At 36.8% G+C, this 27,557-nt stretch overlaps 3 protein-coding genes across 23 annotated transcripts; 1 reads left to right on the forward strand and 2 right to left on the reverse strand.

Moving 5' to 3' along the window:
- Positions 1-1,132: 1,132 nt before the first annotated feature.
- On the reverse strand, positions 1,133-5,708 carry LOC113322513. Of its 20 annotated transcripts, none has more exons than XR_003347180.1 (9): positions 5,554-5,708; positions 5,357-5,420; positions 4,051-5,285; positions 2,801-3,957; positions 2,570-2,652; positions 2,351-2,428; positions 2,210-2,239; positions 1,992-2,067; positions 1,133-1,732 (listed from the first exon to the last, which is right to left on the reverse strand). XR_003347180.1 is itself a non-coding variant. In XM_026570610.1 (3 exons), the coding sequence occupies exons 1-3, from the start codon at positions 2,702-2,704 to the stop codon at positions 1,608-1,610; spliced, it is 336 nt and encodes a 111-aa protein (XP_026426395.1). In that variant the 5' UTR covers positions 2,705-2,790; the 3' UTR covers positions 1,133-1,607. The 20 variants fall into 20 exon arrangements, 1 of the variants encoding a protein (XP_026426395.1); XR_003347173.1 differs by having other exon boundaries at positions 2,166-2,239; XR_003347186.1 differs by having other exon boundaries at positions 1,992-2,652; positions 2,801-2,995; positions 3,237-3,328; positions 3,896-3,957.
- An 11,496-nt stretch (positions 5,709-17,204) lies between these two features.
- LOC113321974 (50S ribosomal protein L10, chloroplastic-like) lies at positions 17,205-18,152 on the reverse strand. Its single transcript, XM_026569966.1, has one exon. It carries the CDS (start codon positions 18,075-18,077, stop codon positions 17,406-17,408), a length of 672 nt encoding a protein of 223 aa, XP_026425751.1. The 5' UTR covers positions 18,078-18,152; the 3' UTR covers positions 17,205-17,405.
- A 158-nt stretch (positions 18,153-18,310) lies between these two features.
- LOC113321973 (enoyl-[acyl-carrier-protein] reductase, mitochondrial-like) lies at positions 18,311-21,282 on the forward strand. 2 transcript variants are annotated; one of them, XM_026569964.1, is made up of 9 exons: positions 18,311-18,533; positions 18,654-18,883; positions 18,959-19,102; positions 19,199-19,301; positions 19,793-19,892; positions 20,061-20,137; positions 20,318-20,396; positions 20,708-20,826; positions 20,963-21,282. In XM_026569964.1, exons 1-9 carry the CDS (start codon positions 18,358-18,360, stop codon positions 21,054-21,056), a joined length of 1,122 nt encoding a protein of 373 aa, XP_026425749.1. In that variant the 5' UTR covers positions 18,311-18,357; the 3' UTR covers positions 21,057-21,282. The 2 variants fall into 2 exon arrangements, with proteins under 2 accessions (XP_026425749.1, XP_026425750.1); XM_026569965.1 differs by having other exon boundaries at positions 18,744-18,883.
- The last annotated feature ends 6,275 nt before the right edge of the window (positions 21,283-27,557 follow it).

Genomic DNA, 27,557 nt, shown 5'->3' on the forward strand with positions numbered 1-27,557 from the left:
AAGAAATGAATCAGTCTGGCATTTTAATATACCATAACCTTAGAGGAAAGTATCTTGTAGTCGGGAACAAAATATATGCACATATGGCTCCAGTCAGAAGCTCAATTATCTGATGAATTTCCATTTGTGTACATTCCCCCCTGAACGTCGCCTTACATTCAAAAAGTATCTTCCTGGTTCCAGAACTCCTCATAGTTAATATATTCCTGTAATGTACACTATAACTCATCTTTATTTTATTTACTTTTTGATAAGATTGAACAGTGATCCCCAGAACTACACCTAGGTACATTAGCCTAGGATATTATGCTATCACAGGGATTCGATTCCTAACCTCCCTTATAGGAGGAAGCTTGAACCATCATACCACTTGATGGTCCTATTTTTAATAAACATAGTGGTAGCTAAACACGAACTAGTCCGAAAATGTGGAAACATAGCACTCAAAAAAGCACAAACAATCAAAAATATTATGTGAGATTTCTGTTTGCATATAATTATAGTCAAAGCATGGGTACCTGACGTAGTATCACTGACTAATAGAATCACAAAATACTTCGTCATTTTATAAGTCGTTGTCCACGAATAGTGACATCAACTAATTGAAAATCAAAGCACATACACATAGAGGTTTCAAATTATCTCGCTCAACCAATTGATACTGCATTTTCCATGTTGATGGAACAAAAAGATATATACCCCGACTATAGCGAAAAAGGATTAAGTACATTAGTCTATATGTATCACATTGAAATCAAAGAAAGCCACTGAATAGCTTCCTTTGGGACAAATGTTCAACATGCTTTTCCGTTTTCCATAAAAGGACATGCGCATCTTGGCATGCTTATTTTCAAAGCCGGTTTGCTCAGACAGACAAATTTCATAAGGAGGTTATATAAAATATCATGGTTCATATCTACTTATGTTTCTTGCAGGCCATAACAGTATTGTATCCCAGAAAATTCAGTCGAACATGAAACAACAGATTAAACGTCAAACTTGGTAGGTGCTAGAACAATTTCTTTTTCTTTCGGCATGTATTGCATTCTAATCACAATCTTCATCTTTTTTCCTCAACTTCTCGTTCATTTTGTCATTAATTCGCTCCTTGTTTTAAAACAAACAAATATAGAAAACAAAAAAAAGATATTTAGGTATAATATATAGAATTCTAAGCATTTTCCATCATATCATTGCCGATGACTGAAAATAAATTTCAGTTTGTTTAATACTCTTTAACAACACTGCAACATGGTGTAAAAAAGAAACAAATTACCTCTACTGATTAGCTAACTAATTAATGAAAGATGCACTTACAAAGGACCTAAAGACCTTAAACCTTCTCATACTGTAATGTGAAAATCAGCTACCGGCATTAAGATTTAAGACAACCTACCATAGTAAACAAACCAAGAAGTCTGAAAACCCTGCAAGAGCTTGGTAATATAATTTTCCACTGCCAACACAAACAAACTAAGGAGGCATATGGGGCCTCAATGTCTTGGCTGGAAACACCGTGGGTACTTTACAAAGCTTCTTCACAAATAGATGAAGCCTCATAAGCACCAGTTCAGTTTGAAGAGCTCAAGCAAAAACCTGATTTCTATTCAGTAACCGAATGCAAGTATCCAGCTGAGAATGGCTTTTCTGCTGAAATAATGTTGTCGAGAGAACTTGCGAATACTGAATCCTGACACAAGCAAGTGGTCGAAATACCAAAGAAGCGTGAAGCCTACACGAACATCATAACGTTAAATTATCACCCACAACTGACAACGGGGAATAATGAAATTTCTAAATAGCTCAAATGCGAGCTGTGTATCTATCATCTATTAATGTATTAACCAAGCAAATGGAATGTGCTTCTATAAATAACCCAAGTGGGGAAAAGGTGCAACCCGTGGTTGTTCTCAACTGATACCGGCTTAGTATTTAGACATCTAATATCACCATTTCCAAAAGCAGAATAAATTAGATGTACAAACACTAACCTGGTTCAGTTAGCAACTGCTCTTTCCTCCAAACTTGCAAAAGAAAATCTGAAAAAGGCAGGAAATTGATGGGAACCTGCAAATGACGTTGTTGAGTGTTTCATTGTTTTGCAAAGTTGATTAGAGTTAAGACTTTATTCAGGCTGAGTTATCAACTATGCTCAACAAACATACACTAATCAACATGTACAACTCAAATGTATCCAAGTCAGTTGCACCTTTCAGTTGAAATAAGCCTGAAGTTGTTTCTGCTCAAAGGATCAAACAAACTACAATTAAATGTTTGTCGGATCTCAATGGACTATTACGATCTGAAGTTCAGCAAAATGCACGTGGAAAGCTCTCTATCCAAGTATTACCTGGCTTAGTCAAGCTCTAATTTCTAAGACAGCCATATGCATATAAGACTATGTTATTCAAAGTGAACCCAGTAGATCCTGTAAGAGAATTTTTGGGAGATATCTTGAATCAAAAAATAAACTTTGAATGCCATAATTACACAGAGAAAAAAATTATGCTTTCAACTTTTCATTTACTTTTCCTTCAAACTAAGAGAAAAAAAGTTAGGGAGTAATTACCTCCAATAAATTAGGATCAAGATGGCAACCGTAAGCATCAATATTACCTCTTCCCTGATCCATCATCTCTATTTCATTATATACTAAAGTACAAAAAAAATTAACAGTACTTAAGAATGCAAAATTCGCAAACATGCAAAGTTCAATAGATCCTTATTAGAATTCCAGTGGAATTAGAATTACAATAGACACACATTTTCAAAGTTATATGTAATAATAAGTAGTGGATACCTGTTCTTTTAGTTCTCCTTGGGTGATTGTACCAACATGTCCCTGTACAAAGATAATACCCAAATCTGGTCACATGGTCTTACGGGATGCTATAAACTTCCATTAATCTCCACCTTATCTCCTCTTCCTCTTCAACGACTCTCTATCCCCCAACTTTGACTTTGTTTCATTTCCCCGTATGGTCCACGTTACTCACTACAGTAAGTGATTCGAGTAGTTAAAGAGAATCTAGTTAACATTTATATTATTTGGCTATGCGTACAATTGCCGAAGCTTTTCCTTAGCTCCATTCTACAAGTTTTCTTTACTTTCGGAGCTATAGAATAATACTGTACAGAAAATGATAATGTTGATACTTGACCTAGTACGGAATCTTAAAAGCAAAAACTGGAAGTAAAAACTTAACAATCAAATATTCCCATATCTAAGAATTTACATAAGAAGTGTAACGGTAGCAATGTCTCCACAAACTCGCCTTTTCCTTGATGAGAAACTGCAGAAAGTTGCGTAATAGTAACCGCTCTTCCCCTGCAAGTACCACTATATATTAAAAAATGCTACCTATTATTTGTTGCGCACGACATTCGTGCAAGTATCCAGCATACCATCTATCTCTCTTTATCACTCAATTTTGACAAAATAAAGACTTTGGTTTTATTCCTTCCAAATTTGCTTACTATGATTCTTCTGATCATGTATGCTATTATTACATTAGAAGAAACTCAAATTCACATACGTCCTCCAGTAAATCTCTATAGGTTTTCTGATTCCTGTCTTCGTAGATTACTCTTAAAGATAATAAATCAACTTGAGACACACGCATGTATTTACTTATGATTCAAAATAAAAGAAAAACCTGCACTTAGCTTCCAGACTTGGCTAGGTTTCCATACTGAGGGTGAGGCTGAAATTTCCAGAAAATGGTTCACAATAAATGGATGTTGATCACTGCATGTGAACTAATTCATAAAGAGCGTAGAATATATTTTCTGCCACTTTATTACTATTTTGAAATAAAGTCAAAGAAGCCATGCGAGAAGAGATAAGATGTATAGCTAGCATGAACAGTAAAAAAACGCCATGAGCAGAAGTTACCTTAATCTGGATACTGATTATATCAACAATGGTCTTCCTACCATCTAAAATAAAAGTACAACCTACACATCACAAAAGCAACCCAAACAATCACTACCAAACACCATTCACAGAAATTCAAACACAGAGTTGTATCATCAATGATTGATAATTACCTTGAGATCTCCCGGCATCTTAGCAGCGAGTGCTTCTGCGAAATCGACAATACAATTTTTAACATACATGGACATAACCACTGCAGTCACAATTTGTTGCCACTTAGGTATTAAGATGGTTTTCTTCTTTCAAGTCCTAACCCATGTTTAATAGCTTCACTTCGTGGCAATGCATCATGGTAAAGTTTGAGCATTCAACTTCTTTTGCGAGTACATGATCATCCAAGAAGTAAAATATATAAATTATAAGAGCAGGTAACCCGTTTGCAACATTTGCAATGAACGGGTTTTAGAGTGCAGGTAAGGAATTAAATCTTAAGGAATTTGTGAGATTTGTGATTCCTCCTCTAGTATATATCTCGCATGGGATAAAAGATAGTCAAACGAAAACCATCCAAGCGCACATACTTCAATTGATTACTTTCACTCCCACAACATACTTATAAGAATCCCACCCTCCTATCCTGCACAAAACTGAAAATTATGTTGATCATATATTTGTGGTATATATATCGCATCGGCTATCAGGAAACTCTAGAAAATTCTCTTTTACAGTCATAACCCGACCTTCCCAGCATCTCCCATCACCAACATCTGCTACTGAAAATATAGATGACTTTGTGAATTTAAACCACACTCATGTTGCATAAGAACTTTATATCTCGTAATAGTCCACCATTAGATATGCTTTCTTAGTAGCTTCTCTGGATCACCTATCTCTCTTAGGAATATTATGATCTTTTTATGAGCTATACTTCTCAAAGCAATAAATCCAAGTATAATGTAAGTGGAGTGGCTCAAAGGAAAATCGAATAAACTGCCAATGCCAAACATTTCCTAAGACATTAAAATATGTTCACTAAAACTAAATCACCAAAAGCTTGAGCAAACTGTGAATGTAAACAGATGAGGGCGGTTAAAAATTCTTCATTTTCTTAAAGAACAAAAAAAAAATTGAAGCAATCATATGAACTGAAAACCACAATAAAGACTTTGACCAATATATATACTGTAAATAATGTAAATAAACACAAATTAAAAGATATTCTCATAAAGTAAACCTCATTAGAAAACCAAACCCAATATACCAAAGTGAAGTCTTACCTTGAAGTCTTACCTTCTCGACCAAAGGTCCGGTATGCATAGGCTCTAATCTTTTATCTATTTTACCTTATCATCAGTCCCTATCTGAATCTGTGGCTCCGCATTTTCTTCATTTGTTGATGCAATTGCACCTGCTTTGTATCTAAAACTGTTTAGCATATGAAGAACAACAATAAATAATGCGGAACTCGTCACAACTAACCCAATCATTGAATATCTACTCCAGGTATTTTTGAATCAAGCTCTTGCGGAATATCCTCGCGAATCTATAACATGAAACATGAATTCGTCAGATGCCTCTAAATGGAAGTAATAACCTGATCAGAACCTAAGATCAATACACAGTGAATAGTGCCCAAAATCAAACGAAGTAACAAAGAGAGGTCATTGAGGCGAGACCGAAGAGTCCAATATAATGGAGGCACACTTGCTGGTGATGTGAATTGAGTTTTTCTTCTCTTCTTTGTTGAATATGGAACCCTTATGGTTCACTGTACTGAGCAATTAGGTTTCTTCGGGGAGGAGAAAGAAAAAGAGTGTTCGCTCTGTGCAAAGATAGTTAGGCTATATGACGCACCCAATCCGGAGTGATTTCCGTATATAATCCAAACTGACTTCCGCGTATCATACAGTGAGTCTGTCGTGGCCGTCCATGCAAAAACTCAATCCGGAGTTCCCGACCTTTGGATGATGGTCCCCATTCAACGTCGTCCGTCTGATAGCCCTGGCTATCATGGACATAAACCTCATACCTTTTTATAACAATGATAGAAATATCACAGGTTGTACGTTAAGATCAACCAGTTCTTGTATCCGACTTTAGGGTTGTTGAGTGAATTGATTGACACTTGAACATTGGTCTTTGGTACCGTTCAAGTTAATCCTCTTATATTCAATCGGGCTCGCAAATCCCTATTTGCTGATTGCGATTGAATCAAAAGATAGATATATAAAACGCTTTGATATATTTTTTATGGATTGAGTCTAACTGTCTAGTTGATTCTCTTGAAAGTATATTGGAGTTTGTCTATTCAAATTGCCAAATGAAATATATTGGGTGTGGTTGTTAGACCCCCGCTTTTTCACATGTCATGAGCAGCGTGACTGGGTGCACTGTTTCTAAGGAGGTGGTTTCAAACTGGGAATTCCACTGAGATGTGTTCAATGCTTCCTGGTTCTATGAAGGGTTTTCTAAAATCCAGAAGCTGCAAGATTAAACAAACGAAGTTCCCTCCATGGACTTCATTGCTCGGCAAGAGGAGGAGATCGAGAGTCTATCCTTGGAATTGAAGCTGAAGCAGGCTGTTCTCCGCAAAATGAAAGGCGCTCTTTCCAAAAAGAATGAGTTGTTGCTGAAAGACTTCCCTTGAATACTTGCGCATTTTCTTTTATATTTCCCTTTTAGGTGTCTTGAGTGATGTAAGGAATTCCTTTCACAGTTTTGATTTTCTGGTTTTTGAACTAGTAGGTGATTGAATTTTTAAATTGGTTTATTTTTGAGATGATTTTATGAATGACTTTCTGAAAGGAATTATGTTTGAATCGGCTGAAAGCCGGCATTCTGGTTTTGAATACGATCATTCTGAGTATCTCGTAAAAAGTGAAAATGTTGCATAAAAAGGGAAACATGTAAAAGGAAGATAATGTGGTGTCTAAGAAAAACTGCATCATTGACTCCCTTCTTCGATGTGGGGCGCATGCGTCAAGTCCCTAGGCTTTTAAAATGTAAAATTGTTTATGAAAACTTACTTGTTCACAAGATCTCGGTTGAACGAGACTTGAATTCTCCAAGGGTGATCGCTTCGAATCCAAGTTGTTATGGCGTGCCTCGAGAAACCCGTAGTTGGTTCGATCAATTCGATAAAACTGCGCACGTTAATCTTCTGGGAAAGGGGGTAACTCTCCTGATTTAATCTTCCTTTGGAGAATATGCTTCAGGCCGTTGCGTTTACTGGTAGAGCGATGAATGAATCTGTGGCAGTGGCAGTACCTCGGGTCTGTTATCTCTTGATCATTTGGAGGACGTCATACGGGAGGTAATTGAACTTCCCCGTCTCGCACCCAAACTTCTAGTAATTCCAGAATCTTCCTTGTTGGAAATGGGAAGTGCGGGTATTCCAGATCTGGTTTCTCTTGCGTTAACGGCTGCCATCATGAGAACTTCCGTGGACTTTGGTACGAAGCTCGTTTCAAGGGCGGAGTTGAGACACGAGCGTATGTTGACGCAAACGCAGACCGTTTAGCTCGGCGATCATGTAGACACATAACTTTTCTCAAGGACTCTTCAACGGTAACAGTAGCACTATGAGGTGGTGGAACTAAGCACCATTCATTAGTGCAATCTTTTTTTTTTGAAGGCCTTGGTTGATTTCTCCTTCTTCGGGTGCTTCTGGCAGAGAGTATGAGCAGTTGAGACTGCGCATTGTTGAATAACCCTCCGGACTTTTGCGAGGGTCTCTTGATACACATTTTTTAACAAATCTTCGTAAGCTTGGTGCTTATCTTTTATCTCGCCGGTACCATGACTCTCTTGGCGAGTCGTTTCCCCGTGAAACTGTTTCAGCTCCTTGATGTTGGTTGAATCTTGTGGATTGTTTCCCTTCTTCTCATGTCTGATGTCTGCATCGTTGATGGCATTCGCTGGGTGGACGCTTGTCGATTCCTACTACAATCGGTTTACATTCCTTAGAATATGAAGCATCTCGTCTTTCTGCTTGGCGATGTTAGCTTGATTCGCGAGAACATCTTCTAACATCCTGGCCATGTCTTTCATAGTGATTGGATTTTGATCACTTATGATTTTCAGAGAATTCAACTGGTAGGGATATATCACGGAGCGGAAATTGAGATAGGTGATTGGAATGAAATCAGGTTAATGACTAAGTTTTAGAACTAAGATCGACCCGTTCTCAATTTAGAAAGATTGAAATCAATCTTTTTGCAACCGAGAGATCAATCTCCCACTGTGGTCGCCAATTGTTTTGGGGTAAAAACTGATTCTGCTGTTTTTGGTAATTTGGGGTGTGTTGATGAGAAACGAGTTCAAACCCTAAACAAATGCACTGCACGGGAATGCTTTTAGGTTCGAGAACTCAATCTGTAAGACTCTGGCCTAAACCAAGAAATGGTCGTTCCAGATTCAATTCGGTCACAAGGTGAAGGAGAAGGGTTGATCTTAGGGAGGGAAGCGGAGAAGGTGTTTGAGATCAGAGTGTTGAATTATGAAGGTGTGGCTGTTTATGACTTGTGTTGATAACACTTGTGTTTTTCGTGTTGTTGTTCAAACAGGCTGAAAGCCTATTTATAAAAGTCATTGAGCGCAAAACTCTGATCTCGTAGGAAGTGAAGGAGATTGAGTAATGGAGTAGTGGGGTTGTGTAGGTGGTGGTGATCGTCATGTTTTCACTATGAGGGAAAATTGGTCACTCTTTCACTCACTACTCTCATTACTGCTGAACGTCCGTCTTTTCCTAACACTTTCTCGTAATGGGCGCGTTGCACGCCGCACGCTGTAAACCTCCATACCAATACCCCAGTGAGCATCTCCCAGTTTGTGACACGTTTGATGTCTCGAGTAAGTGGGTCAAGTCGTGGGGACTTGCCGCGGAGAATAGCACATGATGCTATTAGGTGAAACAACTAAGTTGTTTATGAGGCCGACATAAAATATCGTATGTATTTGATGCATGTGAAGCATCGCATTTAAGCATCTCAATTTAATCGATGTGTATGAAGCATAATTGTTTTAGAGCATGATTGAGTAAGTCGCGCATAAGCGTCTTAAAAGGATAGCGGGGTCGACCACTTTGGGTAATCGTTCGAGTGTATTACGGGAAAACTACCATCTGGTCAATCACTCCCTGTGGAGGAGTGATGGCCGGTGTTCACAATGCCACTTTGTAAATTTTCTGAGAATAAATCTACACCATCCGACTAAGCTGGCGAAGTTGGATGGTCGTGATTGATTTGCGGCAGTTGATCAATGTTGTTGACGCGATTTTTAAGGTTTGGAGGCCGATCGACCAACTCCCTTTTGAGCAAGCGATTCGAGGTGTTGCGTTTGGGTTTGAGTAGGTCAATCGACCATGTACAAAGGTGGGTTGCCAGCGAGCACGCTTACATCCTCTAGGTCACCTAAAATCAAATCTAAGCCACTCAATTCGGCTGGCGAAGTTGGATAGTTGTGATCGATTTGCGGCAGTAGTGTGTTGCCGCAAACGTAATTTAGGGTTTCTAAAGCAGCGCGTTCACCCTACTTTGGGTGAACGATTCTATACGTTCTCGGCTTGCCGTGAGCAAGTTGATCAACCATGGGTGTAGCTGGGTCGCCGGTGGACATGCCAGCACTTCTTTGATCGCTCAAGATGCGATCTAAGCCGTCCAACTAGGCCGGCACGGACGTGATGCGTTTTGAGACCGTCTTTGCTGGTCTCAATTCGTTTGAGCTATTTTACGCAGCGTGAACGCCCATGTTTGGGGTAAGCGGTTGAGCACTCTATAGGTTTGCCGCATGCAAGCCGATCAACTAGGGCACTAGTGGGCCCACTAATGATCATGCTTGTGCTTCCTTAACTATTCGTAGGAGGATCCAAGCCGTCCAACCAGTATGGCAAAGTTGGACGTTCGTGATGCTTCTAAGACTGTTTTGAACCGTCTAGCTCGTTCGAGCTTTGTTTTTACGCATCGCAAATGCCCATGTTTGGGTCAGCGTTTGAAACGCTTGTGAATGGGCAACATGGAATTCGATCAACTAAAGGACTAGTGGTCCCGCCGGTGATTGCTACGGCGATTGCCTAGTTCTACTGGGAGTAAGCTATGCTTGTTAAACCGCGCGGCCAATTCGTATGATCGTGATTGTTTTTGAGACTGATATTGACAGTCCAGATTTTCTTTAAGAATAAATATGTGTTCAATCACGCTAACTTTAATTAAAAGTGTGTGAAAGCGTTGATCTCTTTGTCAGAGAGATGTAGCATGTATGAGTATTTTTGCGCAGATACCAATACTAACAATTCGGGAGATTCTTGCTACTCTTCTGAGAGTGAGCATTGATCGTCATGTCATGTCAGTATTGAGAGTTCGGCTGAGAACATAGCATGGAAAAATACCAAGCGCACAATGCATTAAATGGATAATGCTACTAGGAAAATTCATAGAATATTCGGGATTGTTGCACCATTCTGAATGAATTCCATACATATTGAATTGCTCAATGAGTGAAGAGGTTTTTGCGCTCATCACTTCTTAATGGATTTATACCCTTGCAGGGCGTCAGCGCATTAAATACAGGGTTTTACAATTTTAGCCCTATTCGAAAAACCACCATCAACATTAAGTCCCCTGCTTAGCACGTAACAGTGACATTGTTACAGGGTAAGCAATGGATGGTGACGGTTAAATATAAAACTTATGAGGCAAGGTAGATAGATGTTACCAGGATAGAGGTCGGCTAGGTCTTTGAGCAAGATACGCTTAACGAAGTATCAAGGCTTGCAGTGATCATCCTCCTATCATATGTCAATTGCCTCAAGGTAGATTTTGAAATTTGCTAAACTCCATTGCGCTCGATTGCGAGAGACCTTGACTTAAGTTGCTTGGAGTCTGGACTGCTGAATCGCAACGAAAATATTATTTAAACTCCTGAACATTGACTGGAATGGAATTGCGTTCATTCTGACCTTTTATCTCATAGGCTCATTGTAGCCCTTCTGATTGCGATGGTGAAATGCTTGGAATGCTTGTATCGGGCAAAATCTTCCGGAGTCTTTGAGTGATGGAAAAATACCAGGCGCACAATGCATTAAATGGATAATGCTAGTAGGAAAATTCATAGAATATTCGGGATTTTTGCACCATTCTGAATGAATTCCATACATATTGAATTGCTCAATGAGTGAAGAGTTTTTTGCACTCATCACTTCTTAAATGGCTTTATACCCTTGCAGGGCGTCAGCGCATTAAATACATGATTTTATAATTTTATCCCTATTTGAAAAACCACCATCAACATATATATAGCCATTCCGCTATGTGTATGAGTACATGTAATACGACTTCAGACTTATAACAGTTTTCCTAGTTTGTAAGACTGATAACACTGTCTTGTATCCGAATTTATAGTAGTTCTATATTTCTCTCTAAATCGATTCGAAACATTTTCGAATAAAATCAATGACACATATCGTTGTTTCAGGCTATTTTCGAATGATAAAACTTGAATCGTGATTTTGATTACGAACAAAAAATATCCTTAACCGAAATTCATCAAGTAAGAAAAAATGTTCATTAAGCTTAGTCATTATATTTCGAGAACTAATCAAGATAAACTTGACTCAAAATTCTTGTATATGCAAAAGTCTAATTAGTTATGCGATAACGTCTCAATAATAGAAAAGTGAATATAAATTGAGAAATAGGTGGTTCAATCTTCACTTACATTTTGTTGATAAAGTTCTCCAAAAGCTTCGGTGGATCTTCGCCTTCAAATGGTAGAACGCAATGATGACTGTCGTGATCCAATGTTTCTCAACTACATTTCTATCCTAGTCTGAGACTTAACTAATTGTAGACTAGAATTCAAGATATAATTTTGACAACTAAATTTGACAACAAGCTTGAGATAGCAACACTTGTGATTTCGGCCGAGCAATGCTCTAACAGTGCTATTCAGGCATTTCACTCCAAATGCTGAGGTATAATGCCCGTGCATTACTTATCTATCTCCTTTTTTTTTATGCTTGATCCATATTGAAGCCTTCGACTTGATTATTTAGAGAAACTCCAACGGGCACATCAAACAGGAAGATTTTCCATTTATACACTTACAGTCGGGCTAGTAAACAATTAAAATGCATATGCAACCCCTCAAATACAACAGTTTGTTCATCGCGTCTCAGATTGAGTCGATCGACTCAGTCTGAGATGACCGGTTTATACAGAGTCGATCGGTGTACATTGAGTCTGGGCTCGGTTTAATCAAGGCCGATGCTCATTCCATATTGAGTCGACGGGTTCCTACTGAACCGGACGGGAACTTACATCCAACGACTACTAATTCACTCACTATAAATTCAGTTGATTTCAACTCCAAACTCACACCTTCAACACATAGAAAATTCTTATAATTCATCTTCAAAATCTCCTTCAACACCCACTGAAATTTATAGTTTCACTTTAGTCACACCTTCTACACCCACCTTTTAATTTCACTTCATTATTTTTAAAACAACTTTTTGAACAAAATGGCAAGTCAATCAGATACACAAAACACTGCATCATAATGAGTTCGCGGTCCGAAGTTCAGTTTGGAGGAAGATAAAGCCATCTGTAGAGCTAATATAACATTTACGTTTGATCCAATCAATGGGTTTCAACATCCACATGCTGCGCATTGGAGAAATATTTTTACACAATTCTCTCATGAAACCAGGAATCCAAAAGACCGTGATGTTACTGGGTTGTCACATCATTTTGGTGCAATCAGCAAAGATATGAACAGTTGGGTTGCTTTTATGATGCAGATGAAACGAAAAAAAGGAACTGGTGATACTGATGTCGATGTGGTAAGTTGCACTAACATACTATTGAATTGATATTTAAATATTTTATCAATTATTTGTTGCAAAATGCTAATTTATATATTGTTGAAACTGCAGCAACGAAAAACAAGAGTGGAATGGCAAAAAAATCAGAACTTCTAGTTTAAAGCACGAAGCATGCTTCCACGTCCTCAGAAAGCTCAACCGATACAACCCTGATTTGTTGTATGGATATGTTGTACTAAAAGAACCCCCTTACGAGACCAGTGGATCCCAACATGGTTCTTCAGGTTCTCCTTATTCTTCACCAGAAACAAACTCACACCCTCACCCCAATACTGATGCATCAGTACATGGCAATTCTAATTTGAATGTTAATGGAAAAGCTAATGTATGGGATGGAGTCGATGTAAAAAAAAAGAAAAAAAGCTCCGAAAGGAAGCTCAACATGTTGCACAATCATCAACTTCAGCTTCAACATAATTCAACCTTCAAGATTATTTTGAAAAACATGAAAAGTATGATATGGATAACATAGTTATACGTAATAAAATGGCTTCAGAAATGAAGAAAGGTCGTAAGGAAGTTGAAAAGAATATTTTTAATGCACATATGCGATGAATTACGGGAATTGACACTTCCAAGATGAATCGGGCACAACTTCGATGCTGACAAGATGAATTTGATGCAATCCAAGCACATAAGGCCCAGCAACGGCCACCAGCAACTGACGGGTCTTCTTCTAGGGAAGAAGACATCCATGAGGAGGATATCGATAATGCCATTGCATTGGTACAGTTTTTTAAATTCATGAATTGGTTGTTAATTTAACTTATTCAGTGTAATCCTTTTAGTTTTAGTTTCAATTTAATCCTTACTTGCAATTTAAATTATCAGAGCACACAAATCAAACTACTGAAATTAAAGTACATGTAATCAAAGAACTCAAATAAAATTACACCAAAAAAAAAACAAAAAAAAAAAACTAAATCCTGTGAGGGTTTTTTCTTCCAAAATCAGCCCACAAGTGAGCAGATCCCTCCTTAGTCTTAAATGTAAACCTCTGTTTTGAATTCTCTCTTCCACCAATCTATATTCTCGTGCAGGCATACCCCATGCAGGTTGAACATCTTTTTCATATCTTTATCTGGATCATGAACCCAGGTTTTATCCCGTCGAGTTTCTTTGATTACCATAGTGTGCAAAATGATGCATGTGAGCATAACTCTATTCATTTCTATTAGTTTAAACGAACGATATGGTCCATAAATTATATGGAACTTTCTCTTCAAAACTCCAAAAGCTCGTTCCACATCCTCCCTACACGGCATCTGTCTTTTGTTAAACAACCATTGAGCACGTACATATTATTCGTTTATAGGTATCTTATCGTAAGCTTGAACTAAAGTTGACACGCCGGATAAATTTTGTCCGCCATAAAAATACCCCATGTTATAGTGATTGTCGTTGATGGTGAAATTGGCAGCTGGAGCATTTCCATACTTTAAATCTTCGAACAACGGTGATCTGTGCAAGATATTGATGTCATTGTTGCAACCCGGAAGTCCAAAAAAAGCATGTCATATCCAACAATGATAAGAAGTTGTTGCTTCCAAAACCATGGTTGGTTTTGTGTAGTTGCCCTTATACTGACCTTGCCAAGCATACAGACATCTATGCCACACCCAATGCATGTAATCGAGGCTACCTAACATTCCAGGAAAACCTTTCTCCCCATTCTGAGCTAGTAGTCGATTGACATCATTTTGTGTTGGTTGTCGTAAAAAAACGTGGACCAAAATGGTTGAGTACAGTTTTGCATAACAATTCGAGATTATCAAATGCAGTTGTTTTGGCTACACGAATGTACTCATCATAAGCATCCGCAGGAACCCCATAACTTAGAATCCTAAAGGCTGCGGTGACCTTTTGTTCAGGACTATGTCCTCGTATGTTTTGTACATCAAATTGATAGTTAAATTTAGGGTTTACCCGACAAAGCTCTCCAATAACCAGCATGACCAGGTGTTGTGGCATTCGGTAGCGACGTTGAAAACCCTCATCAGAGGAGACATTTCTATTAAGAAAATAATCATGTATCATTTGTTGGTGACCTTCCTCTCAAAATCTCAACTATATCTTCTTCAATACAGCTCCTGGTTCTGGATCTCGTGGAACTTGCCCGATGTATAATTGTAGCATTGTGTTAGTTCTGGATCTCTCATCATCTAAATTTGCATTTGTTTGATCCAGTTGCTGCATAATCGCCTCTTGTTGATGGAAAAATATTTCCGTCAACAATTGAGTTTCTTCATTCTCCATATCAGGATCCATAATGAATGGAACTAATGAAAACAAGAGAGAATGAAATGTATTTGAGTGTGTTTATAATCAGTGGATTGAGTGCGTTTATATATGTGTAGTACTAAACATAGCCATTGGGGCAAGTGGAATAATAGCCGTTGTCGAACCATACAAGGTCGGTCGGTTCAACCTGGGACGAGTGTCGGCTCATATTGTGCCGAGCCTTGTTCCAGGTTGAACCGGCCAGCCTTGTATGGTACACTCGGCTTATTCTGACTCGATATACAATCTTCCTACTGCAGAAAACTCAGTTTACCCATCCACCTGGCATCACAAACAACTTTATTTACATAGTCCCAATGGACTTGCTTTTAGAAGGTTGATTCAGTGCGGTTCCATGTCAAAATTGGTATGTTTGATTGTAATCCAACATCAACATTTTTCATAGTAAATAAGAAAGTCAAAAAAAAAATGATGAAATAAAAAAAAGTTGATGAGATAATAATACATGAATCTAACTGGAAACTTGATATAACTTACACAAATAATGGATGGAAAAACCTGGAAAAATCGAAAAACCTGGAGAAAAAAAAAGGAAGAAAATTATAAAAGAATACTGTGTAATCAAAATCTAGCCGATTCCGACTTTAGAAAATTTGGTTAATTTTTTTTTTTGTCCTCGTCCTATATGTATGTAGCCTCAGGAAACAGGCCGCCACAAAACTGCATTCACTCAGGGGCTGATAACAAATTTTAGATTACACGGCCCATCTCGGTTCCTAGATTTTGAGACAAAATTTTGGGCTAATTTTCATCGAGATTACTATAAAAAAGCACTCCACAGTACGTTTTCATAGACTTCCGATAGAAACAGTTGCATACACTCGATCTTTTGTGAATCTGTGATGACCACTAATGAATAAAGAAAAAGAACAGAACTGAAATTCATGGATGATATGGTAACTGCTAAAGAATTACTCTTTAATTGTGATAGTGTGCATCACTGGTCCATTGGTTTTCCAGCATACTGACGGTTTAAAGAAAACTTTTACATTCATCATCTGGATGGGAGTCAGATTTGGGGCATGACAGCTTAGGGTGGGATAATATCAAGTATCATACTACAAATCCAAAGAATAGCTACCCACACTTAGAACCATCAACAAGATGAAACAATGAATAGAAAAGATCTTAAACCCAAGAAAAGATATCAGGAAAAGAAAATAACTGAGAATTACCCATCAATGATAACCAGTATATTAAAATACCAACATGACAGAAGCGTTCAGAAAACTTCATTCCTCTACAACCACCTCATTGTCCACTCCAATTGGGTATCTACGGATCACCCCTCACTATATCAGTAACTGGTTGAGGCTGTTATGTTCTAATATCATGTGCATTGTAGGTTTCTCTTAATCAACAGAAGATCATATAACAATATTCGTTAGCACTAAGACAGCAGCACAGACAGGAAAGTTTCAAAGTCCTAAAACGTGAACTTTAGTGCAGCTACTCTTAAGTTTTATCTAATGTTCTCATTTCGAACAACATTATGATCTAGCTAACTGGAACTAAAATCATTGTTCTAAAAATGTAGAATGACATCGACTTGACAACACTAGCAACAATTCTTAGACAAGTTTAATGATTCAAGATTCAGAACTTCCCAATCTGTCTCAGAGCTGTTAAAAACCACTATCAGATGTAAAATATGATTATGAGTCAAACCCACAATTGATCTTGTATACGTCTTGAGACTCGAACACATTCATTCTTTGCACCCTTCAGAATTAACTTCAAAATTACACATTCAATAGAAGATAACATATTCAGTTTGAACTAAAGTTAGTTCGACCTGTAATAAACCTACTTTTACCTAACGCCCATAGTCGACTACATTCTTATCTAGCTACCGGAAATACCAAAAGATAAAAAAAAAACACTGACTTTGCAACACTAGGCAATTCATTATCACTAGTTTAACGATACAAGACCCAAATCATCCCGATATATCACAGAGCTTGCAAAGAACATCATCAGACTGAAAATTGAACAGGTGTGTCCTTCCTACCCACAAATTACCTTGTATACGTTTCATTCACATTCATTCTCCGAACTCGTTAAACTTAACCCCGAAATTTACATACATTATCATTCTCAGATTAAGAACATATGGACTACAGCTATCATTATGAAGAAATAAACTCAATGCACTAAAAATTTCTGTAAGCTCAAAATATCATACCGTGAACGATATTACGAATCAAATTACAACAAAACGGTTCAAGGCGATAAATAATTTACTTTGACAATATCGCAAACAAAAGATAAGCATGATAATAAAACAGAAAATGAAGAAAACAAAATAAACAAACTTACATGGCACCACCATAAGCTAAAACCCCACTATTGGGCACCACCGTTTTCCTCCTCCAATTTCTTGACATAAGCTTTCAAAACCATAACCAAATCCCTAGCTGGAGCTTGAAGTGTACCAACCAAAGCTGAAGCAGGACTCTGAAGTGATCCCAACAACTTAGCATAGATCTCAGCTCTTGTAGGCATTGTCTCTAACGACTTAAACTCATCAGGACCATAAAATTTGCCCTCAAAAACAGCACCAGTAAAATCATTATCTTCAAGTTTCTTCTCTTTCTGGAAATTCCTGTAAGGTTTAATAGCACCAGGTATTTCTTCAGTGTGAACAAACATCCAAGCATTCATACCTTTCATACATGGTTTCAATGCTTCCCATGGAGTACCTTCAATAGCTTTACCAACTAGTGTGTTTTTAGCAACAATTAGGTTAACATTATCTGGTAATGATTTTCTTAAATCCTGAAATTGTTTTACTGTTAATCCTTTGTATTTGATACCAGCGAGAAGGTGGCAGTTCTCCAGTTGTTGTTTCACTGTTTCTACCGTTTCTTCTTTCTTTGTTCTACTTATTGCTGCATTAATAGACATAGACTTTCTTTGTTTGTTGTGTTGAATTGAGGAATGGGTTTTGGGTATTACGAATGAGCTTTTGAAACTTGATGACAGACTTGATTGTAATGTGCAGAGTGAAGACTCCATGGTGATGATTTTGATTCAGCAGAAGAAAAAGAAATATGAGCGAGTGAGTGAGTTGTGTGGGAACAAGAATGGTTAGGATACAAATACCACCTTATCTTTATCTACCTAAGTTTGTCTTCAGATTTATCTTCATCTGACGGCTTATAATTTGATAGTAATTTAATACGATAGGATTAGAAACACATCATCATTCATTTTCTCAAAATCTTAAAATAAAACCTGGTATCATACGCGAATGATTGATTAATTTAATAAAAGTACGTGTCTGTGAGTTGCTCCTATGGCGGCGTCTGCTAGAATTCTGGTGTTAAAACATCTCCATGGAAGAACATCATGCTATTTCAACAGTGTACGGAGTAATCGGATGGTCAGTATTAGAGCTTACTCTTCAAAATTATCTCCGCCATCAAAAGGTGTTGTGTATGAACAATATGGATCACCTGATGAAGTTACCAGGTTTTATTCAACTTCTTCTTCTTTGCGATTATGTTCAAATTTCTCACTTTTGTTGTGAATTTAAATATGGTTTTTCTTTATTCTTCGAGTTTGAGTATAATATGTCAAGTTTATTTGCAGAGTGATTGATTTACCTCCAGTTGAAATTAAAGAAAATGATGTATGTGTTAAAATGCTTGCTTCTCCAATTAATCCATCTGATATCAACAGAATTCAAGGTGTATACCCAGTTAGACCTCCACTTCCTGCAGTTGGAGGGTATGAGGGTGTTGGGAAAGTACATGATTTTGGGTCTGCTGTAAAGGGGTTGTCTCTTGGTGATTTGATCATACCATCTCCTCCTTCATCTGGTATGATTTTTACTATAATTAAATTTGCGATGCCGTCCCTTTCCTATTGTTAATTCGTTTCTTACATCGATTTAGGAGCTTGGCAGACTTATGTTGTGAAAGAGGAGAGCCTGTGGCACAAAATTGATAAAGACGTACCGTTAGAATTTGCTTCGACCGTCACTGTAAATCCTTTGACGGCATTACTTATGTTGGATGACTTTGTTACACTTAATCCAGGTAGTTGCCAAACATCATATTTCTTTTACCAATTTAGCTTGAATTCCACATACTAAAATTTACTTGTTACATCTGATGACTTTCATTTATAATTAGGGGATGCTATTGTGCAAAATGGCTCAACAAGCATCGTCGGCCAGTGTGTTATCCAGCTTGCAAAACTTCGAGGTGTTCACAGCATTAATATTATTAGAGACAGGTGCAAATTGTTAAAGTGGTTTTATTTTCTGTTGTTTGTTTAGCATCATAGACATGCGAGCATCTTTACCTAAAACAGATAAAACTAGTTGTGTACTTGTGTCAGAAGGTCCGAACTCCAGTGTGCTATCTTTATTTTGAGATGGTTATTAAGTATTGAGTTTAAGGATAGGAGGCTCCATCTTTTTCTTCTTTGGAACTACAAGGAGGCTCCATTTGTAGATATATGCCTCTCTAGTAGGATAGTATTCATCCATGATGTGAAGTTGAAACCTGACAAATGTCTACACCCTAATTTGTTGATAGAAATAGAAAGATGAGAAACTGCAATATCCATAACCAGGAGTGGATGCTGTGGTTGTATTGTTAGGATAACTTGATCTGAATAATTACTTTCTGACTCGAGTGCCTTTCTTATGGATAAAATGAAGGTCTTCTTTACATTGTCATCAGACTTCCGAAATTACCATAACCATCTCCTTGCTTTTGCAGAGCTGGGGCAGAGGATGTGAAAGAAAGGCTTAAGAAACTTGGCGCAGATGAAGTGTACACGGAGAGCCAGTTGGAAGTAAAAAACGTCAAGGGTTTCCTGGTACTGTCATTTTCTGGTTTCTTAAGGATTTATAGGGTCTTTTGCTCCCAGTTTTTCAAAAATTGTTTTACTTCATCTTCTATTTTTAGTTGATTGAACGCATAGATTCTGATAAGTAAGTAGTACATGATGATTATTTCTAATCTTAAGTCTCCGGGCTATGTGTAGGGTGCCTTACCGGAGCCTGCATTGGGATTTAACTGCGTCGGGGGTAATTCCTCTTCTTCAGTCCTCAAATTTTTGAGGTGAATCATGCTTACATTAATTTAAGAGAATAAAATGTTTGTTTTCAAATGAGGTAGCTGATGACGTTACAGTAGTTATTTGAGTAATTGATGCTGTCCCGAACTTGAGTTTCTTTCAGCATCAGCAGCATGATTAACAATTCCAACTAAACTGACCTGAGGAGAGCCTAATTTTTGCAGGCAGGGTGGGACTATGGTAACTTATGGTGGTATGTCTAAAAAGCCTGTTACAGTATCTACTTCAGCTTTCATATTTAAGGTAGCACCCTGTTGACCTGAATATCATCGATGTATATGTTACACTTGCGCGTGTTTGCATGCTCAATGTTTTCTATTGTGAATCAATAAGGCCCACAGTGTTTATTTATCTCTAATTTCCGTTTTGTTGTATAGTTCTATCCCGTTTCTTGTTCTAGAAGCTTGATGCCAACTAAAATTCTATGACAAATTATATGCATCAAAATACATTTCTCTGAAAATGCTCCAACTGTGTCCATATGTGCTATGAACAACACCGTTGCTCTTTAGCTAGTTCTTAACTCAATGTTTTTTATTGTACACTGTCTGCAGGATCTTACTTTACGGGGTTTCTGGTTGCAAAAATTGATGAACACGGATAGAGCCGTAGACTGCAGAGTTATGATAGATTACCTTTTGAGTCTAATGCGTGACGGGAAGTTAAAATATGAGTACGTTTTCTTAAGAAGCAAAAAAGATCTTTACTTGTTTTCTTGTACAAATCCAACAGCCACAATCGTGGCATTCTCATGGATTCTTTCCTATGTCATTTTGTTAATTGCATATTCGTCTTTGTTTTTAATGCAGAATGGAGCTAGTTCCTTTCGACAAGTTCGTTGTGGCATTGGATAAAGCACTGGGAAAATTAGGAAGCCATCCTAAACAAATTCTCAAATTTTAGGTCCATGAAACAGAATCTTAGAAGTGTGATCTTCATGTTTCAGTTTCATGGAATTACTTAAGATATGGTGTGATTGCGTAAAACCATAGCTTTTCAAGTGTCTACAGCTGACAACTTTTATTGTTTGACGGGGAAATCCAAAATTTATCCGTATGATTGTCCTTGATACGGTGGGAAACCGGAAGGAATTTAATCCAATGAAAGCTTTTCCATTTTTTCGGGTTTATCTCAAAGATACCGCTCAAACGATTTATCGTAAAACCTTCCTCTAGGAAGATGTCATACTAATAACTGGCAGCCATTGGTCTTGTATACTTGAATATCTAAAGACTTAATAACTGGCAGCCATTGGTCTTGTATGCTTGAATATCTAGAGACTCAAAGGCCTTGATAAATAAAGCTCCCACACTGAACGGTGAGGAAACCCTCGTTTCTTATTGGCCGAAATAAGTCTTTTGCGGTTTTTGTGAAACGAGAATTTTGAAAAGGACACTTGACAACGTATGTTTGGTTTAAATAAAATTTACAAACTCAAAAGGAAAATTTAACTTTCGGTGTTTGGAATTTCAATTTAGAAGTCGAGTACCTACCATATTATGACTCTTTTTTCCAAGTTAATCTAGAATACAAAGCACAGTTTGGTTAACTTAGCTTAGATAAAGAGTGGTCAAGATTTGTTTAAGAAAAAGATAAATCTACGGTCGTGGTTTGTTCAGATTTAATATTAATATAAATATTTTATTAATTGGTGTTGTCTCGTTAATTGCTCGTAATGAATGGTTTATTAATTTTTTATTTCTCTCAATTAATCTACTAAATACATATTCCATTAATAAATAATAATATATATAAAAAAAAATTAACAAAAACAAGACAAGACTCTAATATTATTGTATTTTAATAATAAAAATTATATCAATAAACATTATTGTCATAGTGGAATAAGTAGGTGTGGTATAAGCGGTGGCGGGTGTTAGTGAGTGGTGGATGCGGTTGAGTGGTGTAGGTGGTAACATTAGTGTTGGTGGAAGAAATATTGGAGGTTGGTGGTTTTTATGGTGGTGGATATCGGTGAGTAGTAGTAGACGATATTTGTTATGTGTTTTTACAACATGGATGACATTGTATTGTGAAAGATGTAATCGTTTGCTTTTAGCACGATTGACAATGGAAAATATTAAATATTTCAAGCATAATAAAAAATTATACAAGAAAAAATAATCATGACCGTTGGATCAGCGACCTTGGCTATCTTTAGTACCCGATCGTATAAATCTTGGTCTTTACGATTAAAATAAAATTGATTACAATATAAAAGAGAATATAACAAGAAAAACAATATAATGATATATATTAATTGGCAACTTGAGTTTGTTCAATCTAAAATAGGTCGGTGTTGCATATATCCTTTTCGTAGTTACTCTTATTGCTTAGTCGAGAAGAAAATATAATTGTAGGTAAACTTCACTGCGTTTTTTTCTTTTACTTAATTTTCAATTTGCTTGCTCGAGTGTTTTAAGCACTGCAATTTTTTGTTTTTGATATTGAATTCTCTTTTTCCATATTTATGTGTTATATTTTATTAAACACTGCTCCAGCATTGTTTTCCAAAAATGACAGTTAAATTGACTCTTCCAATTGTGGCAATTTTATTGGTTCTACAGGGGATTGGAAACACTCGGATGGATTTAGTGTATCTCTAGATGGTAACCATTTTCTTGGTCTTCTTAGTAACTTAACAATTTTTTCAAGATAAACCCATCCAATTATTGCTACCTTTTGTTTAGGAAATCAATATGTGTCATATAGGCCTTTCCACAATTTTGAAATGACTTTTCAATTATGTCCACATAGGAAAACAAAAAAAAAAAAAAAAATGAAAAGTAAAGTAAAGTAAAGTAAAGTAAAGTAAAGCAAAAAATGGTGTATGACACAACTAATTAGTAATTACCATCAATGCCATTAAACGCTTTCTTGATCTTTAGCACGCATCCAACACAGTCCTTGCAGATATATATTTCAGTCACTCGAGGTTTCTGTAAGATTATTAAGAAACACAACATCTGTTACACATATTTCTTCTATATAAATCAAAGTAGATAATCCTAATAATTTTACAATCTTATTATATTGTTATGATCATATTATCCATTGGAGATATGAGTTAAAAAGGGGCATAACTCTAATTCAGGAACCATGAGGAAGCAAAGATAACAAGAGGAACTTCTCTCCTCTAAATAAGATTTTATGTTGTAGAATGACTTCATAATCAGTAATGTTATATATTTTATGCTGGATGAGAAAAGCAATATCTAAAATGCGAAAGGGATTGGTCAGTTTAGGAATTGACTTTTAAGAATATAGGAAAAAAGTTTATGAGAGAGAAAAACTAGGAGCACCACGTTGATTGGGTAATTTAGTAACAACGTAACTAAAGGGGGGAATATATGCAGGTACTGATATTTTTATTTAGCGTAAAACCGTTGTAAAATATTTTGATTTTTCTTCTCAATTTTGTACTTTGCGAAGTATCAGGATGGGGAGGCTATGTTCTCCACTATTTTTATATTCATTGGCAGCATCACAAAGATTTTATTGCAATGTAAAAACTGATAGCCAGAGTAACGAAGTTACTTCCACGTAAAACGTTCCATTTTTTTTTTGAACATATAATTGTGAATTTCAGTTTTCAAAATCGATAATTTTTCCACATGAAAACTATAGACATTAAACAATTTGTGTCAAAGAGATATTACTTGGGTTAGGCGCGCGCACCAATTAGTTATTGATCTTGTTAGAGCACAGCTCGATCGAACTCGCAAGCGTTGCTATCTCAAGCTTGTTTGTCAAGTTTAGTTGCCAAAACTATAAATTTTGATTTCTAGTCTACTTATAGCAAAGTCTCGGATTAGGATAGAAAGTGTAGTTGAGCATTAGACTTCACGGCGTTCATCGATTGAAGACGAAGAACTACTAAGGGGAGCTTGTGGAACTTCATCAACAAAAGATATGTGGAAAATTGAACTCATCTATCACTCAAAAGTCTATATACTCTATCTCCTATTTGAGAAAAAAGTCGTATAGCTATATAGACTTCAATTATGCACATTTGATGTTTCGAGCTGAGTTTAACTCGCTTACATATTTCTCGAAATATGTGTTGGTAAGCTTTCGCTTTAACTAATTTCATCTTATATTATTGACGAAAGTCAAAAGATGATCATGTGAAAATATCCTTGTAACATCTTACATGATGTGTGAGACAGTCATTTGATGTAGACTCAGAATGTTTCGTGTTGATCATTCGATCACTTGAAAATTGCTTTGAAGCTAATAGTTTGTGTGAGACAGATATTGTCGTCTTCCGAGAATGTTTCAATGATTGAAATGGATTTTAGAACAATTGGATATATGCATAGTATGCGTACTTGCATATATGTAATCAAAGTCCAGGAACCATAGTATGCATACTCGTATGCGACTGGTTAGTTTACTGAAAGTCCGAGAACCTTGTACGCATACCGGTACGCGTACTGGCGTGAGGTTCAGGTCCAGGAAATGTTTGGAAGGTATGCGTACACGTTCGCATACTGGCGAACCCAAACTTAGTCCGAGTACTTAGGTATGCGTACCCGTATGCATACCTGAGTAAGTTAAGTTCTAAAATTAATTTGTTCATGAACTAATTCATTTATATAATAATGAATCAATCTTTTGCAAACCGTAGATATAATGTTCATGACTTGATTCGAGTGAATCAAAATCGATTTTGCTTCAATTGTGTCTTGTATACTTCTATGAGAATATAAACAATTGAAAAACTCTTGAACTAGTTTCATTTGAGTCATTTGAACTAGTTATGGTAAAGATGAATGAGGTTGATATGAAAGTGTTCATATGGCTAACTTCGGTTAACTATTGTTGAGCCAACAAGGTGTACACGTTTAGGTACGGTTACTCATATCTAAATGAAGTCACTTTTCATTTGTGTATAACAAGCGAAGTTCGATGTAACGGTTGAAAGATATTAGCTTGAGTCTAATCAGGTTTTCATCTAATGATGAATATTGAATGCTTTGTTACCAAGGTATCATTAATTGCAAACCCTGATTTGAAGACTGTACAAAAGAGAACTCTAACAACTGGGAAACCTAATCTCAACACCTCATGTTGATGTTAATTGCGACTAGAGTCGATTCTCCTTTAACCTTAGGTTTTTCACGAAACCTTATATGCTAACGACTTGAAGACTTCATTGGGATTGTGAAGCCATACCCAACTATTTTCTCTATAGTTGCATGTTCTGATCTTGTTGTTTTCTATCGTGATTGAGTACTATCTTCTCTAAGATTTGCTTGAGATTTAATCTCCGATAGGCAAGATAAAAAGTAGTCACAAACATCTTCGTCTCATCGTTTGTGATTCCAAAATATCTTGTGTCGCTACCATACGATTAAGATTATTGTGAGGTGATTCATATTTCTAGGCTGTTCTTCGGGAGTATAAGTTCGGTATATCAATTGGTTCATGTTCACCTTGATTTGTCAAAAGACGGAACAAAACTCATAGATTTATCTGTGGGAGACAGATTTATCTATTCAATAGACTTTTCTGTGTGAGACAGATTGGTTTGTCAAGTCTTCGACTTTGGGTCGTAGAAACTCTTAGTTGTGGGTGAGATCATCTAAGGGAATCAAGTGAGCAGAATCCGGCGTGGTTCTAGAGGCGTAAGGAACGCGACTATACCTTGATCAGTGTGAGATTGGTTAGGGCTCAACTATATTCCAGTACAAAGTTAACTTGGAGTAGGCTAGTGTCTGTAGTGACTTAATACAATGTGATGTTCAAATCTGGACTAGGTCATGGGGTTTTTATGCATTTGCGGTTTCCTCGTTAACAAAACTTCTGGTGTCAGTGTCATTTCTTTTCCGCATTATATTTGTTCATATAATTGAAATATCATAGTTTGTGTGTAAGTTCAATCAATTGTGAATCCAACCTTTGGTTGTTGATTAAATTGATTGACACTTGGATATTGGTTTTTGATACCGTCCAAGTTATTTCTTATATTCAATCAGGCTCGCAAACTCTTATTTGTTCGATTGCGGATTGAATTGAGAAATAGATATATAACTCTTTGATGTACTTTTCTTAAGATTGAGTCTGACTGTCTAGTTGATTCTCTTGAAAGTATATTGGAGTTAGTCCGTATAGATTGCTAAGCGAAATATTGGGTGTGGTTGTTAGACCCCTGCTTTTTCAATTGGTATTAGAGCAGAAAAACACGTTTAAGACCTTATAAGTCTATGTTTGTATCAATATGACTCTATGGATAGTAAAGTCTCAATAAACGCTTCACCAGGATTTAACTCTAATCTTAGAGAAAGTTCTGAAGAGTTGGTTATTCTCCAGAAGAAGTTGAATGAACAAATCCGGATCAATATTTGATCTTAATGCTGAAACTGCAAAGTATAAGGATTTGAAGTATGTCAAAGTACCTTCAATGGATTTGAATAACTCCTCTAATTCTTCTTTGAAGGATTGTCACAAGTCAACGGGTAAGTGGGGTTTAAGATTTGTAAAACCTGATAGGACTCAGAATCACTCTGATGAGATTAAAAATGTTAGTCCATGTATGTTATGTGATTCTCACAATCATTTTCAACATACATGTACATCCTTCAAGAAAAGTTTAAGGTTGCTAGTAATCTTCATAAGAAAGTTAAACAACTGTTTACTTCTCTAAGAAGATGTACAAATCTAACAAGAAATCCCAAACGGGATAGTAGTGTTAGCATGAGAGCTTTTGCTCTAAAATCAATATCACCCTTTCAGTGGTTTCTTGACAGTAGATGTATCCGACATATGACTGGAGATCTTTCTTGGTTTGTGAATTCAAGCGAATTTGAAGGAGGTCCGGCAACATTCGGAGATGGGAGTTGTTGCTACATAAGCAAGAAGGGGATGATCAAACTTCCCAGCGTTAAAGGTATGACTGCAAATCTTCTTTCCGTTAGTCAAATTTGTGACAAAGGCCATAAAGTTGTCTTCAATGCGACTGGATGTGACATTGTAGACAAATCTGGAAAAATAATTTTTCAGGGAACTCGCGGTATAAATAATTGTTATCTTCTTGATACTTAGTCTAGTAATTGTTGCAATTTTACTAAGATGGAATCTACACATCTTTGGCATGAGCGTTTTGGTCATATCAATTATCGCCTTTTAACAAAGATCATTAACAAAGAGCTTGTTAGAGGCGTTCCAAAAATCAATGCAAAGATTGATGGTGTCGGTGGTGCCTCTCAAAAGGGTAAACAAACGAAAGTTCCACATAAATCATCTCGAGACATTCTCACTAAAGCTCCACTTGATTTAATTCATATGGATCTCTTCGGTCCTATTCAACAACCTACGGTTGCTGGGAAGAAGTATGCTTTAATTATGGTAGATGATTACACCAGATTCATTTGGGTGGCATATCTAGCTCATAAGAATGAA

This window comes from Papaver somniferum, chromosome 11, assembly GCF_003573695.1.
Source record: "Papaver somniferum cultivar HN1 chromosome 11, ASM357369v1, whole genome shotgun sequence".
Classification (NCBI taxonomy): domain Eukaryota; kingdom Viridiplantae; phylum Streptophyta; class Magnoliopsida; order Ranunculales; family Papaveraceae; genus Papaver; species Papaver somniferum.

Bases quoted from the DNA above. Each gene is read 5' to 3' on its own strand.
- LOC113321974 (XM_026569966.1), bottom strand. From the start codon at position 18,077: ATGGAGTCTTCACTCTGCACATTACAATCAAGTCTGTCATCAAGTTTC.
- LOC113322513 (XM_026570610.1), bottom strand. From the start codon at position 2,704: ATGTTTGCGAATTTTGCATTCTTAAGTACTGTTAATTTTTTTTGTACT. The intron at 2,068-2,569 runs GTAATTACTCCC...CGTCATTTGCAG, and splicing joins TTGATCCTAATTTATTGGAG to GTTCCCATCAATTTCCTGCC. The intron at 1,733-1,991 runs GTTAGTGTTTGT...ATGTTCGTGTAG, and splicing joins GCAGTTGCTAACTGAACCAG to GCTTCACGCTTCTTTGGTAT.
- LOC113321973 (XM_026569964.1), top strand. From the start codon at position 18,358: ATGGCGGCGTCTGCTAGAATTCTGGTGTTAAAACATCTCCATGGAAGA. The intron at 19,103-19,198 runs GTAGTTGCCAAA...ATTTATAATTAG, and splicing joins CTTTGTTACACTTAATCCAG to GGGATGCTATTGTGCAAAAT. The intron at 19,302-19,792 runs GTGCAAATTGTT...TTGCTTTTGCAG, and splicing joins ATTAATATTATTAGAGACAG to AGCTGGGGCAGAGGATGTGA.